General features: G+C 52.3%; 1 protein-coding gene across 6 annotated transcripts in view; it reads left to right on the top strand.

The window, feature by feature from the left end:
* The window catches only part of Mroh1 (maestro heat like repeat family member 1), a 74,771-nt gene extending 57,421 nt beyond the window's left edge, over positions 1-17,350 (top strand). For all 6 annotated transcript variants that reach the window (XM_021183460.1, XM_021183458.1, XM_021183459.1 and 3 more), the window contains 14 exons: positions 59-171; positions 1,170-1,322; positions 7,579-7,733; positions 10,831-10,996; positions 11,484-11,680; positions 14,407-14,544; positions 14,934-15,048; positions 15,355-15,501; positions 15,640-15,828; positions 16,101-16,256; positions 16,340-16,474; positions 16,543-16,645; positions 16,724-16,789; positions 17,137-17,350. In XM_021183460.1, coding sequence (XP_021039119.1) covers positions 59-171; positions 1,170-1,322; positions 7,579-7,733; positions 10,831-10,996; positions 11,484-11,680; positions 14,407-14,544; positions 14,934-15,048; positions 15,355-15,501; positions 15,640-15,828; positions 16,101-16,256; positions 16,340-16,474; positions 16,543-16,645; positions 16,724-16,789; positions 17,137-17,222 — 1,919 coding nt within the window. In that variant the 3' untranslated portion in view covers positions 17,223-17,350. The remainder of the gene's footprint in view (positions 1-58; positions 172-1,169; positions 1,323-7,578; positions 7,734-10,830; positions 10,997-11,483; positions 11,681-14,406; positions 14,545-14,933; positions 15,049-15,354; positions 15,502-15,639; positions 15,829-16,100; positions 16,257-16,339; positions 16,475-16,542; positions 16,646-16,723; positions 16,790-17,136) is intronic.
* The last annotated feature ends 19 nt before the right edge of the window (positions 17,351-17,369 follow it).

Below are 17,369 nucleotides of genomic sequence, written 5' to 3'. Positions count from 1 at the left end.
TGGGTGTGGGGTCAGACTGGAATCACTGGGGAAGGCTTCAGTCAACTCTGGTCCTTAGGCTTCTCCCGAGACCATCGTGATGATGTGGCCGAGCGGCTCCTCACCCTGAAGGATGGCCTTGTGAACCCCGATCCCACCATCCTTTTCCACACTTGCCACAGCATAGCCCAGGTACTTACGGAATCCCAGCAACGAGAAGGAGGGGCTGCAGCGCCTGGGGCTAAGGGACTGCCAAGGAAGCACTTGGCACCTCTCTCACTCAGCAGGCCCGGAGGGGCAGCTGTGAGCAGGTTTCATTCAAGGGATTGGTGTTTGGGGCCCCATTTGGTCTACACTGCCTTGTCTCCCATACCTGCCTGCTTCGGGATACCACAGTCTGGGCAGGATCAAGGTGTGCCCAATGGTGAGGTCTTGGGGAATGCCCAAGAGGGCTCTGAATACTTTGAGATGCATCCGGCTGTACAGCTGCCTGCCGCCTGCCCCCGGCTTCCTTAATGAAGACTTGGTGGGTTTCTAGAGTTGGAGGGCATGGTGCTGGTGTTTATGTGAGTGTCCCAACCAGAGCTGACAACTGCTTAGAGCCACATGCATGGTCCAGCGTGGGCCCCGTCTTGGGTCCCAGGAGGCTGAGGCACTTTGTCCACAGCATTTGGAAGTGCAACACGGGGCTAAAATGTCTCTTTCCTGTCCTGTGTACCACACGCCCTGGGTACCATATCCAGCCTGAGAGATGTCTAGTCTGGAGGCCAGCAGGGCTCTAAGGATAGCCAAATTAGCTCCTCCCTCAGTGAATCCTCTTTTGTAACCCTGTCTATGAACATTTCTCTTCTTCTTGGTATGGTGAGGGTTTCTGTTGGGGCTTGGCACCATGATGCTCTTCCTTCTGGTGTATTTCCCGTGCTGGGAGAGAAAGAAGAGGCGGAGCTGGAGGGGGAGGGAGCTGCAGACCTGTCCTGAAGTCCCTGTATTCTAGAAAGTTCCAGAGCAGCTCTACACAGGTCACTCTCCTGTCCCCTGTGTGATCCCTGCCCTGCAGCTGCACAAGGACCACCTTCCTGGAACAGTTCCAGACCCAGAAGGGTGAACTCGGGAGAGCTAGGCCCTGATGTTTCCCTCGGGATGTGGTCGGGGGCTGATCCTGCTTCTCTGTCCCGGCATCGCCCTTGTAGGTCATCTCCAAGCGCCTCCCCTCAGACCAGCTCATCAGCCTCTTGCTCACAGTGTTTGAGAGCCTGGGAGACCCAGACAAGAACTGCTCGCGCGCAGCCACAGTCATGATCAACTGCCTGCTGAAGGAGCGGGGCAATGTGCTGCTGGAAAAGGTAAGTGCGGAGACGGGTGGGATGGGGAGGGCGAGGGGAGGGCTGGTGCCCTGATGACCCTTGGAGTTCTGACTGTGTCTGTTCTGGGTCTGATATGGACAGGCCACTTAAAAAACAACTCTATTAAGAATTTTAAGCTGAGCAGTGGTGATGCATGCCTTTAATTCCAGCACTCTGGAGGCAGAAGCAGGTGGATTTCTGAGTTTGAGGCCAACCTGGTCTACAGAGTGAGTTCCAGGACAGCCAGGGCTACACACCCTGTGTCAAGAAGGGTGCAGGTGGGGGTAGAATTTAAGAGTTTTTAAAGCTGTGGGCTCCTTAAGGAAAGTGCAGGCCTGGCATGGTTTGTCCTCTCTGTTCTTACAGTCCTTGCCATTTGGGAGACTGAGGCAGGGGGGTCACTTGTACCTAGAAGCTGAGGAGAGCCAAGCATGGTCATTCATGCCTTTAATCCCAGCACTTTGGAAGTGGAGATAAGGAAGATCAGGGGTTCAAGGCCAGCCTCAGCTGTATAGGTTGTTTGAGCTCAACCTGAACTATATGATGCCCCCCCCCTGCCCCCGCCATGTCCAAAGCCACAAGCACTAACATTGAGCTGGCACCTGCTGAGCTCCTGACCCTGTGTGCATTGCATCACCAAGTCTCAGGAGATTGCCAGCCATGGGACTTGAGGCTCTTGTACAGAAACTCCAAGCTCACGCACAGGACTGCGGCTCTGCCCCACTGCCTGCTCTCTACAGCCTATTCACTGTGCCTGGAGGGCCGCAGCCCACAGTTGTATTCTACTGGTAGTTCCCAAACACATATTGGAAGCACCTATGGCTTGATTTGGCATGCACTGAGAGTGAAGGGTGTTGCTGCGCTCAATCCCTTTAGATCTGTTCGGCTTCAACAGGCTGGGCAGCCATAGAGTAGATGTACAGTCCTGGAGTGTGTGGGCTCAGCTCATTTGCTAGAGGGGGTTTTGAGGTTCTATACTGAAGTATCCCAGAAGAGGAGCTGGAGTATTAGTTACCACAGTCATCTACAGTCACCTGCCAGTGTCCAAGTCTTCCTTGACCCCTGTTGACACCCCAGGCTACCTCCACTTCCCGATACAAGTGTCTTACAAATAGTGTAAAGGTGAGATCCCTCGCAATCCCTGTGCTAACCCACAGCTTGCTCCTGGTCATGGCTCTCACATTGGTTCATCTGCCATCCCAGAGCCCGTAGCCATAGGTTATGCTGTCTGTAACAGCTGTCTGAGCGTACATTCCAGCTGTGACCTACCTAGAGAGTGGTGGTGGTTTTTCCAGGGCTCCACTTTCTGTCTTTTGGTGATGGGCTTGTGATATTCCATGCTGGGATTTAATTTGCATTTTTCTGGTGACTGGGGAAACTTGATGACTTCTTTTCGAGGACACTAGTTTTTTGCCCAGTCCCTAGTTGGGTTGCCTGTGCTTTCCTGACTGATCTGTAGGAATACCTTGAGTATTCTGGGGTTCTGCCACGCCTGGGGCAGGAACTATGCAGTGAAAGAGAACAGAGCATCTAACTAAAGGACCTCGAGACCAGGGTGCTTCCCTCGGTGTGCCCTCTAGACGGGTGTATCCGTGTGCCGTTGGGTAGCTGATGAAGAAGCCGGCGTTGTGGGGTACGGCCTGGTGGGATCCTGGAGGGAAGCAAAGCAGGAGGGCAGAGGGCACAGTGGCTTTCCAAAGCCACAAAGCTCCCTGGCACAGACATCAAGGACATCTTTGTTGTACAACTGGAAGGGGAAGAGTTGGCCACCAGGTACCTGTGACTAGTCCATGTACAGTCCACATTTGGCTTAACTGTCATCCAGAGGTGAGCATTTGTGCTCTTTCTGCCTCTTGGCTGACGGGAGTGAAGAGCCAGTGAGCACAGCTGCACAAAGCTCCTGCGTCCTTGCTTTCTGTGGGTGTGTGACCACACTGCACAGTTCACTTAGGGATGGAGAGACGGCTCAGCTGTTAGGAGCCCTGGCTGTTCTTCCAGAGGACCTTATTTCTGATTCCCATCATCCACATGGTGATGACAGCCGTCTATCGCTTCAGTTCCAGGGGATCCGATACACTCTTCCAATCTCTGTGGACATCAGACATGTGTGCGGTGCAGACATACATGTGCGCAAAGCACTCATACACATAAATAACAAATCTTGTTTTTTGGTTTTTTGGTTTTTGTTTTTGTTTGTTTGGTTGTTTTGGTTTTTCGAGACAGGGTTTCTCTGTGTAGCCCTGGCTGTCCTAGAACTTACTTTGTAGACCAGGCTGGCCTACTCAGAAATCTGCCTGCCTCTGCCTCACAAATCTTGTTTTTTTAATTCAATTTTATTTTAGACTTACTTGTTTTATGTGTATGACTGTTTTGCATGCATGCATGTGTGTGTCCTATATGTGTGCAGTGCCTGTAGAAGCCAGACAATGCTAATAGATCTTCTGGAACTGGAGTTAGGGACAGTTACTAACCACCATGGGGTGCAGAGGACTGAACTTGGGTCCAACAGGAACAGTTGAGCTCTCTCTCTAAGCCTGACTCCTTTTTTCTTTTTCTTTTTCTGTGTGTTGGGGGGGGGAGAGGGAGGGAGAGAGATGGAGAGGGGGAGAGATGGAGGAAGGAGAGGGAGGGGAGGTGAGGGAGGGGGTTATGTCTGTGGAGGCCAGAAGAGAGGGTTGGGCTTTCTGGAGCAATAGTTACAAGTAATTGGAAACCACCCAAAGCTGTGTTGGGAACCCATCTCTGGGTCATTTGGAAGAGCAAGACTCTCTGAATGTGCTTCTGTGTGCGTGTATGTGTTTTAATTATTTGGGAGCATCAGAACTTACGGGTGCCCATGCCATAGCACACACATCGAATTCAGATGACACCATAGGGGAATTCATCCTGTGACACTGGGGACATCCAATTCCAGTCCTCAGGCTTGACAGAACGTCATCTCACCAGCCCACATCCTGTTTTTGGTTTTGTTCTAAATTACGTATGTGCATATGTATGTGTGTATGTATGTGTGTGTCCACAAGAATGCAGGTGGCCACAGCCATTAGAGCTGGAGCTGCCTGGTGTGGGTGCTGGGAACCAAACTCATAACCTCTGTAAGAGCGGAGGTCCCACTGTGTATGGTGGGACACACTCTTACCCACCGAGCTGTTTTTCCAGCCCCATCCTTGTGATTTTGACATGCATTTCTCTGGCAGTTAGTGAAACCAATCATCTTTCCATATGCATATTGGCCGTTTGTATATTGCCTTTGGAAAATGCCTGTTCAAGCCCGTTTGTTGTTGTTGTTGACACCATAGGGGAATTCATCCTGTGAATTTTAGACTTTATTATTAATGTTCCATCGGTTTGGGGATAGAATTCAGGTCACCAGGCAAGTGCCTTTAGCCACTGAGCCACCTTGCTGGCCCTCAGAGATTGCTAATGGGTTTGTTACCTTTGTACATCTTGGATACTAACCCTTATCAGATATGTGCTTCATTCTGTAGTACCTATGTTGATTTGTCCCTTTGTATGCCAAAGTTTTGAGGTTGAGGTTGGTGTCACCTTCTTCTCTCTTTTATTGCCCGTGCTTTTGGTGTCATGTCCCAGAAATCACTGTTGGACTCTTTGCAGAGCTTTATGATTTTCGGTCTCCTTTTTTTTTTTTCTTTTTTCTTTCTTTGTTTTAATAGAGCCAGGTGTCCTGGCATGGCTGAGCCCAGTCAAGAGTTTAGACTTCAGCCTGTACCTGGCATCTCAATTATCTTATAACTTGGCATATCTGATTTCTTGGCCCTTTAGGGTTATGAGAAACCTTTCTGCCCCAAGAGGCTCCAGCAGGAGCTTCTTACAGACAGGCTGGTGCTGTTGGACTTCTGGTTCAACACCGAGTCACTGAGGTTCTAGGGGAGGCATGCAGCTGGACTAAGGTACCACCGGATATAGCATGATTGTGAACAAAGCACACTGCCAGTGAGGCAAGGTGGGAGGATGCTTAGAGCAGACCTTTAGCACCTGTGTCAGACAATGGGAGGAGGTTCTTCTGAGGCTCAAAAGGGAACCCAGTGCAAGGGGCGAGGGCACAGAGAGACGCCATCATGTGAAAGCAGTCAGGAATGTACTCAAGAAGTCAGCATGAGGGCTACATGTGGCCCCCAGGAAAATCCTAGGAACACTCCAGGATGTGCGCAGAAACTTACACACGTACGTTCATAGCAGCATTGTGTAAACTTTACCAGTTTGTGAATGAGAAAAGAAAATGTGGTACCCTTCTCTGTACAGTGGACTGCAATCTCATCATACGGAGGAATGAAGTTCTAACACATCTGCAGTATAGACAAGTCCTGAGAAACACTGTACCTAAGGAAAGCCAGAAGCGGCAGCACTATGCACCATGTAATCCATTTCCATGAAATATTCAGAACAGGCAGTCCACAGAGAAGAATGTAGATTTGAGGTTTGAGGAGATGGAAAAGAGGTGGGAAAGGAGTCCTTCGGGGGTTATGGAAAGTTCTGGAACGGATTTATGATTGTTTGCATGATCATCAGTGTGCTAGAACCACCACAGTGGGACCATACCTTCATGAAGCTATTGTGAACAAAAGACCTAGACCAAGCTGATCAATAAAGCAAGAGTACTCCCAGGTGCTGAGGACAGAGGGAAGGGACCACACAGATCAGACAGAACCTGCCTATGTGGTCAGGAAGTGGGGTTCTGGGCAGAACTTAGAAGTGAAGGTGGGCTTTGAAGCCAGAATGATCAGGAAACTGCTCCCACTACCAGGCCACCACACCTGGTCACTGCTGTCATAGTTGGGAGAAAAGTGCACGTTTCAGAGTTGGTAGAAGTCACTACCTTGAGCAGTAGGCCTGGACCAATGCTAACACATCTCCCAGAGACTCAATAACGCTTGTCACAACTTTAGAGAGGAGCTGGGAGTACGGCTCGCTCCTAATGAGAGCCCAACAAACACAACTTCCCCAGCAAAGGAACAACCAGCAAGCTTTTTAGAAGCCAGAAGTATGGAGGAAGCTCTCAGTTGCCAGTGGCCAGATGCCACAGGCCTGCTGAGGCCACAGCCGGGACAGGACACAGATCGAAAAGATGAAGGGACAGATGAGCAGGTGGATAGGAGGGGGCTATGCCGTTAGCGAACCATGGGCGAGCGACTTCTTGTACCCAAGGAAGGCCATCCAGTCACCTCATAACCCTGAGCCCTGTAGACTCCGAGGACGCTGCCATGCGTAGTCTACACTGAATTTTCAGCCTCCTGGATTCGCCAAGGAGATGGGACCATCCCCATTGGACCCAGAATCTTTCCAGTGTTGGGGAACTTTCTGGTTCCATCTAATGGTTCCCTGGCCAAGGGGGAGAGGGATGGAAATGACTAACTCTGGTTAGAGTGTTCACTATTCCCAGGGGCTAAATGACATTTTCTCCTGTGGTCTGTGCATGCAGCTTTGACCAAATGTGTGGGTGGAGGGGGGGACTCTGCATGTCTAGAACCTGAGAGGAGACTCATAAGCCAAGCTGTGCAAGACTGCCCAGGGTAGGCTGCGGTTTGGAGAGCAGTCAAGGCTGCAGATCCACCCACCACATTATGTAGTTCCAAAGGGAGCTCCCGGAGGCCAGAGCTTTCCCACTTGCATGTATTCATGTTCCCCAGTGCTTGTGTTACCTGCTTTGTACAGCAGAAAGACACCCACATGCTGAGGTTGGTGTTGCCTCAGGCCCTGCCCCTCCTCTCAGTCACAGGTCCATCATTCCCGTGTGGTCCCAGCCTGATTCCTCAAATGAGTCCCACCTTTGGCAGACAATGGCTGAGTTACAGGAACACTGTGGAGCCTCCTTAATCACCTACTCAGGCCATCTCCGAGTAGCTGTACTTCTGTTCTGCCTCCTCCTTCTCATCTGTAGCGCTGGGAATCTAAGCCAGGGTAGTCTCCTACAGATCAGTAAATGCGCTACCACTGGGCCCTGGCCACTCGTCTCTTCTCACATGGGATCCGGGTTCTCATCCTTAGCTCCCCACACCTGTGGGGGGATTGTCTTAGACTTTTCTGCCACAAGCCTGCAGCCTGCCACCAAGAGCTCTGCGTTTCTAAGGACCTTCCTTCTCATGACCTAGGCTATGGAACGAACTAGAGATATCTGTGTGTGTGTGTGTGTGCGCGCGCGCGTACGCACATCCCTCCCCTACCACGTCTGGTATGGATGTGTACCGAGTTTCAAAGCCCGACTGCAACCTCCCACTTGAGCCTGTCCTGTCTGCAGGTACCTGAGATTGTGAGTGTGTTGCGAGCCAAGCTGCGGGATACCCAGGAGGAACACGTCCTACCAGCTGCCCAGCACAGTGTATACCTCCTAGCATCTCAGCACTGCGAGGCTGTGGTATCCAGTCTCCTGGGGAGCCCCCTGCCCTTTGACAGGTACCCGGTACCCTGAGCGTGTTTGGTGGAAGCCATACTCCAACTTTGGGGCTTTTATTCCTGCATGGCATAGTGTATGCGTTCCTTCAGCATCTCTCCCCTACCTCTGCACCCTGAATTTTCTTCAGGAGTCCCCATGGACCTAGGCTTGTGAAAAAGATAATCAAATCGAAAAAGGCCCTGCCTCTCAGGTATTCAAGGCATCTATCCTTCTCCATATGTCTCAGGATCCTGATTAAGACCCTTCTTGGACCTCCTCTTAACCTCCTCTCTGGCACCGACACTTCCTGGCTGCTGTGCTTCAGTGACTCACTAGCACACTCAGCACCAGTGAGCAAAACCTCACCATGACCACTGTGGGCTCCTCGAGGAGCCTAGGAACTGTGTTTGCCCTGTATCACTGCATCTCCCTAAATCGTCACTCACCTCACCAAAACAGTCCTCTTTTTCTTCTTGCCAGCCTTTCTCTTTTACCCTGGCTTGAGAGTATGGGCTTTTTGGTCTCATCTTTCTTTGTAGTCTTGGTTGGGTCAGACTTAAGGCCACTGCTGGTCCAGATGGTGTGGTCCCTGTTTGTGAAGGTGCTAAGGTACATGATGCATGTGTCACTACCAGCTTGTACTCTTATCAAGCTTGGAGGCTGCACATTGGGAGTGACTCTGTGTGTGTGAATCTGCCTGTCTCTCCCCTTGTGTGTGTGTGTGTCTGTGTATTTCTTCTCTGTCTCTTTTGAGCATGCATGTGTGTTGATGGGAGTGTCCCTGGAGGCCAGAATAGGGTGTTGTATCCTTCAGAGTTACCCGTGGTTGTGAGCCATCCCAAACAGGTGTTGGGATCTGAACTCTTGAAGCAAACCCTCTTAGCTGCAGAGCCATCTCTCTAGCCCCTCCTTTGTTACTAGAGTGGGGAGTTCTCATTTAAGTGAACTTCCTTACCTGTTCCCCGTGGGATCTTCTGCAGTCATTTCACCTCCCATTGAGACATAGATGTGCATAGGAAGGCCTGCAAATCCTGGCACCCCTGCAGGGCTCTCTGTGCTTACAGACTTCAGATACTGCTTGGATGGAGGCAGAAGAGGCGTCCAGCCTCTGGGTCCCCTCTACTCTTCAGCTGAGCCCTCAATCTGCCACCAGTGCCCTTCTGCTGCTTCCTGGGGCAGGAGAGGGGCTTTGCCTTATCCTGAGCTCTGTGAGTGGACTGAAGACTCCTGACTTACTTGCTCAGTATACTGCTCTTAAGATACGAGGTGGCTTGCTCTTACTGCTGTGTGTCTTATCTACACTGTACCTTCCCAGGGGATGTCCATAAGCCTTTCTATTCTGAGCCATTAAGAAGTAGCCAGAGTTTAGAAGTCTTCTGTAGAATAGGACACGAAGAGCCTGTCACATGCATGTGGGGGTGGGGTAGGCCTTTGAGTTGTGCCAAGCCTGTGTGCCACGACGGGACTTGGTGCTTATAAATGGTTGGGAAAGATGAATACCACTTCTGACATACAGGGCATAGGAGTTGCAGGTCTGTGACCCCCACCATGCTCATCCACTACACCTGTGATGGGCCGCTCTAAACAGAAAGCACTGCACCCAAGGGCGTGAGGGCCACAGAATCTGAATAGCTTGTGCTCTGGCCTTAAGGGTGGTGCACAGCCATCTGTTGGGGGAACTGAGCCTGGCTTCAGGGCACTCGGGTGCTGGTGTGAGTCCTTCACAGCACTGCACACGGCTGTGCCATGGCAGGGTGGTCTGCCTTCCTCACAGACTCTTTGGTCTTGCAACTTGGAGAATGTTTCCAGTGGTATCCATGAAATAATGTCACTTTCTGCTTTCTGTTGGTTGCTGCGAAGGGACCCATGTGTGACTAGCTCACTGTCTTTGTAAGATGTAGCTTTTCACTTGGAGTGGTCTCTGCTTCTTGCTGCTATCTTAGTCTACTGGGCCTCTGAATTGTACAATAGTGTTGCACAGCCTCATTTTGTTTTGAGACACGCTGACCTTAAATTTGCTCTGTAGCTGAGGCTGCCTTGAATTCTTGACCCTCGTGTCTCCAAGTCTGGGGTTGCACCTCTATACTTTTCTCATCAACTGCAGACAAAACCTCAATCTTTTTCCCCTGATATTTCTGAGCTGCTAGCTTTACTGCCTGCCTGTCTTGTTCTGTCTTCTGAACTCCTCTTTGCTCTTTGTATTAAATCCTAGGTAGTGTCCCACCCCCTCCAGGATCTCACTGTACAACTCTGGCTGGCCTAAGATCTTCATCCTGGGTACTGGGATTAAAGGCATGCACCAACCTCCAAACCCCAACTTCCCCGTTCTCTCACTTGCCTTATCTGGGCTGATACCAATGTGCCTAACAAGTGTGATATGTGCTTGATCTCTACAGTCTCTTTGGTTCTCTTAACCTCATATTTTATATTAATTTTGTATGTATGTGCATGCCACAGAACTGAGGACACAGGACTAGTTTTGGGAGCTGGTTCTTTCCTTCTGCTGTGTGAGTCCCAGGGATTGAACTCGGACCATGGGGCCTTTGCAGATCCCCTTATTCACTACGCCATTCTGTAGACATCAGCTCTCTTAGAGTCGCTATTTGTAGTTGGCTATTTCTAATAGAAGTCAGAAGTTTGTTGTACCTTTCTGCAGATACATGGGCATACCTGCCTCCCAGTGTGTTGGGCACTGCCATGAGAGACAGGCTATCCTGCCACCTGTCGTGCCTGAGTGCTCTCCTCATGCCTCCTCTTGTGTCCCTGGTCCTCTGACTGTGTGCTGTCCCTGTCCCTGGGGCCTGGGATTGATGCTTCCTCTGGAGAAGCCTAATCTTTACTTCCGGCAGCTCCTTAAAGACGCTATGCTCCCTGCCTTAGGTCTTCTGTGCACAGGCCGGCAGGTTTCCTTCTGCTTCTATTGCCAGCTGTTTCCAAACCCTGGGGTCAGAAGAATGGGCAAGTTCAGATCTGACATCAGGGCACCATCTCTCTCCCAGCAAGATGACTCTGGCATGTCTGAGTCTTGCAGAACTGGGGACAACTGCAGCACAAGGTGGTGGTGAGCAGGGTGTTGCAGCAAGCAATGGCTCAGGATGCATTTCCTTGCTGTTGCAGCCACACCTGCGCCCTGTGGCGGGCACTGGCAGTGGAGCCCGGCCTCACAGCTCAGGTCTTAGAGTTACTTCTGGAGAAGATGAGCAAAGATGTCCCGTTCAAGGAGAGCCGTGCCTTCCTCCTGGGCAGCACTGCAGACAGAGTAGCGACGCTGCTTCCCCTTGCGGTGAGTAGGGACTAGGGGGGCTACCTTACATGCTGCCCCTGCCCCCACATGAGGCTTGGGTACCCCAAAGGCACCTGGCAGCTGTGCTGGGGCTCATAAAGACCAGCAGGTGTTAGCTCCCAAGGGAGCACACTTCACATTTTATCCTGTGGAAAAAAAAATAAACCCAGCCCAGCCACACTTTAAGCAATAAAGCAGCTGTGAGAATTTCCTCTCCTTTCTAAGGAACCAAGAACAGATGGTCTGAAGTTTGTCCCCACGAAGGCCACACTGTTCCTCTCTCCTGCCTAATGCTCAGAGGACTGAGCTACACAGGGTCCTACCAACTCTGTGGCTTCCTGGGTTCCTCCTACCTCTCCCTAGAGACTCAAAACTTCAACTGTACATGGGGCTCATGCAAGGCTTGGACCCCTTTGAGTCCTGGAGTAGGGGTACAGGAGTTGCTGTGGTCTTGAGGGAGATATGACTTGTAGTGGCTCTACCCCAGGCCACCTGTGCACTGTATGAAGTCCTGTCTGCCCCATCATCTGGAACCGTGGTCCTGGAGCTCTACCCTCAGCTGTTTGCAGCACTCCTCCTACGAGTTAGCTGTACCGTGGGTGTGCAGCTGCCCCGGAACCTGCAAGCCAAGGAGCGGAGAAGCACCAGCCCGGCCAGAGCAGCCAGGAATCTTGATCCCTGCAGGTAATGGGGTTCTCGCCTATCATCCCCTGCTCGTGTGTGTGTGTGTGTGTGTGTGTGTGTGTGTGTGTGTGTGTGTGTGTGTGTTGTCAGCTGCCTGGCCTTGAAGGAGACATAAAAGACCTTGTCTGAAGAGCGGTGAGCTTGGGAGTAGCTTTCCTTCCCAGGACCAAAATCTCTCCTGGTGCAGGTTGGGACGGTCATTTGTGTTTCAGGCTTCCAGGGTTTCTTCTCACCCCTGCAGGTAGCTTCAGACTAGGATAGTAAAGTATCACATGGCTGTGCTAGCTGGGGCTAGAGAGCACGCAGATGAGGTCAGACTGGCGCCCTGAGTTTTGTGGCCGGGCTGAACCTGTATTGTCCAGCACTGTAACCATGATGGATGTTCACAGCTCAGGACAGGAGCTGCTAACATGCCCTGCATCTCTTGCTATCCAGGGCTGAGTTTTTACTCTCTGCTAAGTCCTGGCTCATTAGGGCACTTGAGGCAGGGTACTTGCTTATGACTGGGGAGCCCTGGTACACCATGGTATCTGACTCCTGCATGCTGGTGCTGGCCTGGCTCTGTGCAGCACCCTGGGCCACAGTCTAAGCAGAAGTTGAGACCTCCAAGAGAGATGCAGCAGTGCCATCTAAACCATAGGATAAGGCCACCATCTTCCCATTCCGACTGCCCTAGGTCCTTCCTATCCAGGTTATCTGGCTTTGGTACCTTAGCCACTTAGACACAGACACTTGGGGTTGGACAGCCTCAGTTTACCCCACTGCTGCCATCACTCCTGCTCAGATACACAGTAAAGTATGAACAAGACAGCAGACCCGAGCCTCGTGTGCTCGGAAACAGCTCTCCTACCTGTGAAGACTCCTGGGCTGAGATCTCTTTGCAGCACGTAGTTGACAGGGGTCACCAATCATGACCATCCTTCAAAGTTCTATGCAGATAGGTACCAATTGCTCATATGTCCCTAAGCCTCCCTTCATAGATGTGGCAGTGGCCTGTGAAAAACTGAGCAGTTCTCAGTTGGGCTATAGGCCCCAGTCCACTCATCCTGTGACCAGTGGTGGGTGGCTCTTCAGGTCTGGGCTAGGCCCACACTCAGTCCTCATCTGGCCTGTGGTTGGCCCTGCCCACACAGAGGATGTTCCTTGTAGGTATACTATTGGCATCTACCCAGTCACCACAGCAGCTGTTGTACCATTTTCTCTGTCTGCAGTCAGAGTAGACTACCCTGAAGCAACTAGATCTTCCCCTGGAGCCCAGGATTCCCAAGAGTGGCCTTCCAGTTCTTTTCTTGGGGGATGAGCCTATGCAGGATAGAACCTGTAGATGCCCATTAAGGGCTGTTAATAGCATGTCACCTAAAGATGGTCACAGGAGGTGAAACCATTCCATATCTCCCACCTGTCCCCTCAGGCTGCAGCCCTCTAGCCACTCTAGCTCTCTGCATGGTCCTGTCCATCATGCCTTCCACTGGATGCTACCAGCTAAGGTCTTACACAGCATGCAGGCCAGCAAGGCCTACCCTCTTCCTAGACAAGCGCTGCATGAGTTGGACCCTACCTTCCCTCCCATCCTGCTCTCCCATTTGGCAGTCAGTCTTTCCTATGGGACCCATGGAGGAAGGAACCACTGCAGTTACAGGCTCTCGCTGCCATCACCTCTTGGTGGGTGAAACCTCACCTAGGGAGTGTTGTGTTGTGCTACCCCTGACCCTCAGACCTCAGGGTCCATCTTCCAGGATCCTGGGCATTACAGGACACTGCAAATGCATCAGGGCTATGGTACTGGAGGGCCATGCATTTCTGCAAGGGGTGTTACCCATTCTGATAAGCTACATTGGTATAGCAATCTGTTTAACTTTTCCCTACAGGGGAAGGGTCTATCTTAGCAGGGGCCAAATTCCAATTCTAGCTAAGCCTAGGAAGCAACACCATTAGCCCTCCTGCAATAGACTGGAGTCAGATCCTTGCCACAGGAACTTAGGGAAGGAGTCAGTAGGGATAGCCCTGTCTCACAGTGCCCCTCCCCCATCCCTAGCTTAGCTGATGTCTCATTGTGGCCTCACTTTAAGGATCTATTCAAGCCCCAGTTGAGTTGGGCAGGACCCTGTCACCCCTTCCAGAGGCCTCTGTATCCTCAAGATAGACACAGACTATATCCAGGTCCAGGCTCAGGGGTGGACACTTTTTTTTTTCTTTTTTTTTTTTTCTGAGACAGGGTTTCTCTGTATAGCCCTGGCTGTCCTGGAACTCATTTTGTAGACCAGGCTGCCCTCGAACGCAGAAATCCTCCCGCCTCTGCCTCCCAAGTGCTGGATTAAAGGCGTGCACCACCACACCTGGCTTGGACACATCTTAAAAACTAAATCTGTGGCCCTTGTATATATCTTAATGGTTTTGTATATTTTCCTCAAGTCTGGTAAAGACCAATCTAGCTAGCTCACCTCCGAGCCTACAGGCTGGTCTTCCCTTTGAGCCCATTATCAGTCCTACTGAGGATCCACAGGGCTCTTCTGAGTCGGCTCCTGGAAGGATACCTAGCAAGGATAGGCCAGGGCAGCCAGGGGGATCCTTTCCTGAATGTGCAAGGGAGCTGCTCTCCCAAGTGACCGACTGCCAGCATTCGCTGGGCTTGGTAGAAGGGAACATTTCAGAGAGCCTATGCTTCACCCAGGGAAGGGTACCCACAGCAGATGGGCCATCAGATCCCACCCACCCTACACCAACAGCTCTGCAGTGGATGCCCTTCAGGCCCTGCTGCTCCGCAGTGGCAGTCAGGACATGCTGCGCTGTGTTGAACTGGAGCGGGGCTGGGAGCTACTCAAAACTTCGTCAGGGCACGAAGATGGAGTTGCCCAGCTGGCAAGGTAAGCAGTGACAACCTGTCCAAGGGAGACATCAGGGGCATGGGACACATGTCAACAGGCACAGAGGAGGGGCCTCCTGCTGGGCAGCTGGTGGCGCACGCCTTTAATCCTAGCACTTGGGAGGCAGAGGCAGGTGAACTGAGTTTGAGGCCAGCCTGGTCTACAGACAGGACAGACAGGGCTACACAGAAACCCTGTCTTGAAAAAACAAACAAAAAAAGAGAGAGAGAAGGGGCCTCCTGTGGACTGGAAAGGGGAGAATGTCTGGGGTTCTAGCCATGCAGAGTGGGAGGTAAAATACCCTGGGGGCAACCCAGGAGCTGGTCTGGGACAGTGTTTGCCAACATCCAGGGTGGCTAGCTCCTGCCTTTTGGGGTCTCCTTCCCTAGCTCCATGGCAAAGTATGCAGGCCCCCGACTTCCTCTGGTGATGAAGGCCCTGGGGTGCACACAGAACAGCGTGTATGAGATCCAGAGGGTCACTTCTACAGCTTTCCTGGCTGAGGTAGGACCTTGGGGAGACCACATCATAAGCCTTGTGTTTTGAAATGAGAAGCTGCTTGGCCTCTCCAGTCCTTGCCAGAGCTTGCTTAGCCTCACCTGGCAAAACCTTGGCTAGAGTCAGCCAGGGGTAGGCCCTAGGTCAGGTCCGAGCCTGCTGCCAGAGACTGATGAGCCTCTGCAGACTGGGAGGCCAGGGTAGGCGCAGGCCCTCAACTTCCCCTTCCCATGAACCCTCTTATGGCTAGTGTGTGGGCGGAAGCTGGTGTGGATCAGTAGGTGCAAATGGTCAGAGCAGCTCTACCTCCAGCTACTTAGCAGTAACGTGGTCAATGACCTGATGCTCCTGGAACCACTGCTGGACAACCTGACAGCCCGCCTGAAGGATTCCAGTGCCAGCGTACGGCGTCTAGTGCTCCGAGGCCTGGCCAACATGGCTTCTGGCTCACCTGACAAGGTGGGTCGGCCCCCCAGGAGGCCAGGAGATATGGCTGAGTCTAAGGGGGCGGCATGGGGAAGCTGATCTAGCTTACCATGGCATAGGGAAAGGGGGGTTCATTGGAGGGTGGGTCCCTTGAACACAGCTGTCTCCTAGGTGCGAGCTCATGGCCCGCAGCTCCTGACAGCCATGGTCAGTGGACTGGATGATGGTGATGAACCACACAGTCCAGTGGCCTTGGAAGCCATGGTGGGCCTTTCACGGCTGCTGGATCTAGTGGAGCCATGGGACCTACGCTTGGTGCTGCTGCACACGACCATCCGCATCCGGCCCTTCTTTGACAGTGTAAGCTGCTTGACACCCAGAGGTCTAGCTTAACCCTCAGCCGGACCCTGTAACTGTTGGCAGACATCCCTGTGCGAGTGCTGAGGGTGACTACTCTGGCTCCCCAACACCAATGATCAAATCTTCTGTGCTAGCCTACAACCTCCTATGCTCACTGTTGCATGCCCACCGCAACCCACCTTCAAATCCACAGCACAAAAGGAGGGGGCTAAGAATGCAGCGAGGCCTGCCTAGAAAGGGGGGCTGGTGCTGACGTGGCTGCACCCCGCTAGGAAAAAGTGGAGTTCAGGACAGCATCCATCCGCCTCTTTGGACACCTGAACAAGGCCTGCCATGGGGACTGTGAGGATGTCTTCCTGGAGCAGGTCGTGGGTGGGCTGGTGCCACTCCTATTGCATCTGCGGGACCCTCAGGTTCCAGTGGCCAGTGTGAGTGACCATTGAGTTTAAAGGAAAGGGTGCCGGGCTCAGCCCCAAGAGGACCTCGGGCTCAGCACCCCATTATCTCACAGGCCTGCAAGTTTGCCCTGTGCATGTGTGTCCCTCACCTGGAATGTGCGGAGCTGGCGGCTGCCTTCTACAAGTACCTTCAGGAGGGCCGCAGTGTGCACTTTGGGGAGTTCCTCAATTCCACGTGCAAGCACCTGGTGAGCAGCGTGTGTGTGGGAGCCCCTCCCAGGGCTGGGCTGAGGACCCTGACCCTCATATTCTACAGATGCACCACTTCCCTGACCTGCTGGGCCGCCTAGTGAGCACCAACCTGTTCTACTTCAAAAGCAGCTGGGATGACGTCAGAGCTGCTGCCCCCATGTTCACAGGTAAGCAGGCCCTTTCCTTACCCTAGCACGCCCTGCCGCCCAGTTTATACACCATACAGCTTATCCCACCTGCTTCAGGGTTCCTGGTGTTGCATGCAGAGCCTGAACAAAAGACTCAGGTGGACCTGGAACAGCTCATTGTAGGTGAGTAAACACACCCCCAAATCCAGGACACACAGCTCCCTACCTGATCCCAACCTTCCCCTCTCTGTTGGGGCTCTGCTGACCCTGTAGGCACCCGCAGGGACTAAGTGATTTTCCTGGATTTCAGGATTTTTTTTTTCCCTGTCACTGGTGACCTCATCGTCTCTAGTAATTCACGGAAACTTCTTAACTGTTCCAAAAGAGCTTAAAAAACACTAAAAAAGGAAAAACTATCTTTCCGTTGGCTCCCGAGCCCTCCCAGCAGAGGCCCGTCTGTTAGAAAGGCAGTGGGCCGCCCCACGCACAGGCCCAGGCATGTGCACAACTGGCCTGTTCTCTGCCCACAGCCCTACAGCTCCTCCTAAAGGACCCAGTGCCTGGCGTGCGGGAGAAAGCTGCCGAGACACTGGGCCGCCTGGTGAAGTTTGCCTGAGGCTGACTGCACTCCTGCGAGTGACACAAGTGACACACCGCTTGTCCTGCCTAGAGGACTCTCTGCTGCCAGCCAGGGTCAAGACTGTGGTGCCCAATTTATTGCCCAATAAAGCCAATTACACCTCAGTGGGTGACACTGTATCAA

Source organism: Mus caroli, unplaced genomic scaffold, assembly GCF_978045245.1.
Source record: "Mus caroli unplaced genomic scaffold, Mus_caroli_1 scaffold_16, whole genome shotgun sequence".
Classification (NCBI taxonomy): domain Eukaryota; kingdom Metazoa; phylum Chordata; class Mammalia; order Rodentia; family Muridae; genus Mus; species Mus caroli.
The sequence above is the reverse complement of the archived record's forward strand: the minus strand, read 5'-3'. Positions and strand labels throughout refer to the sequence as shown.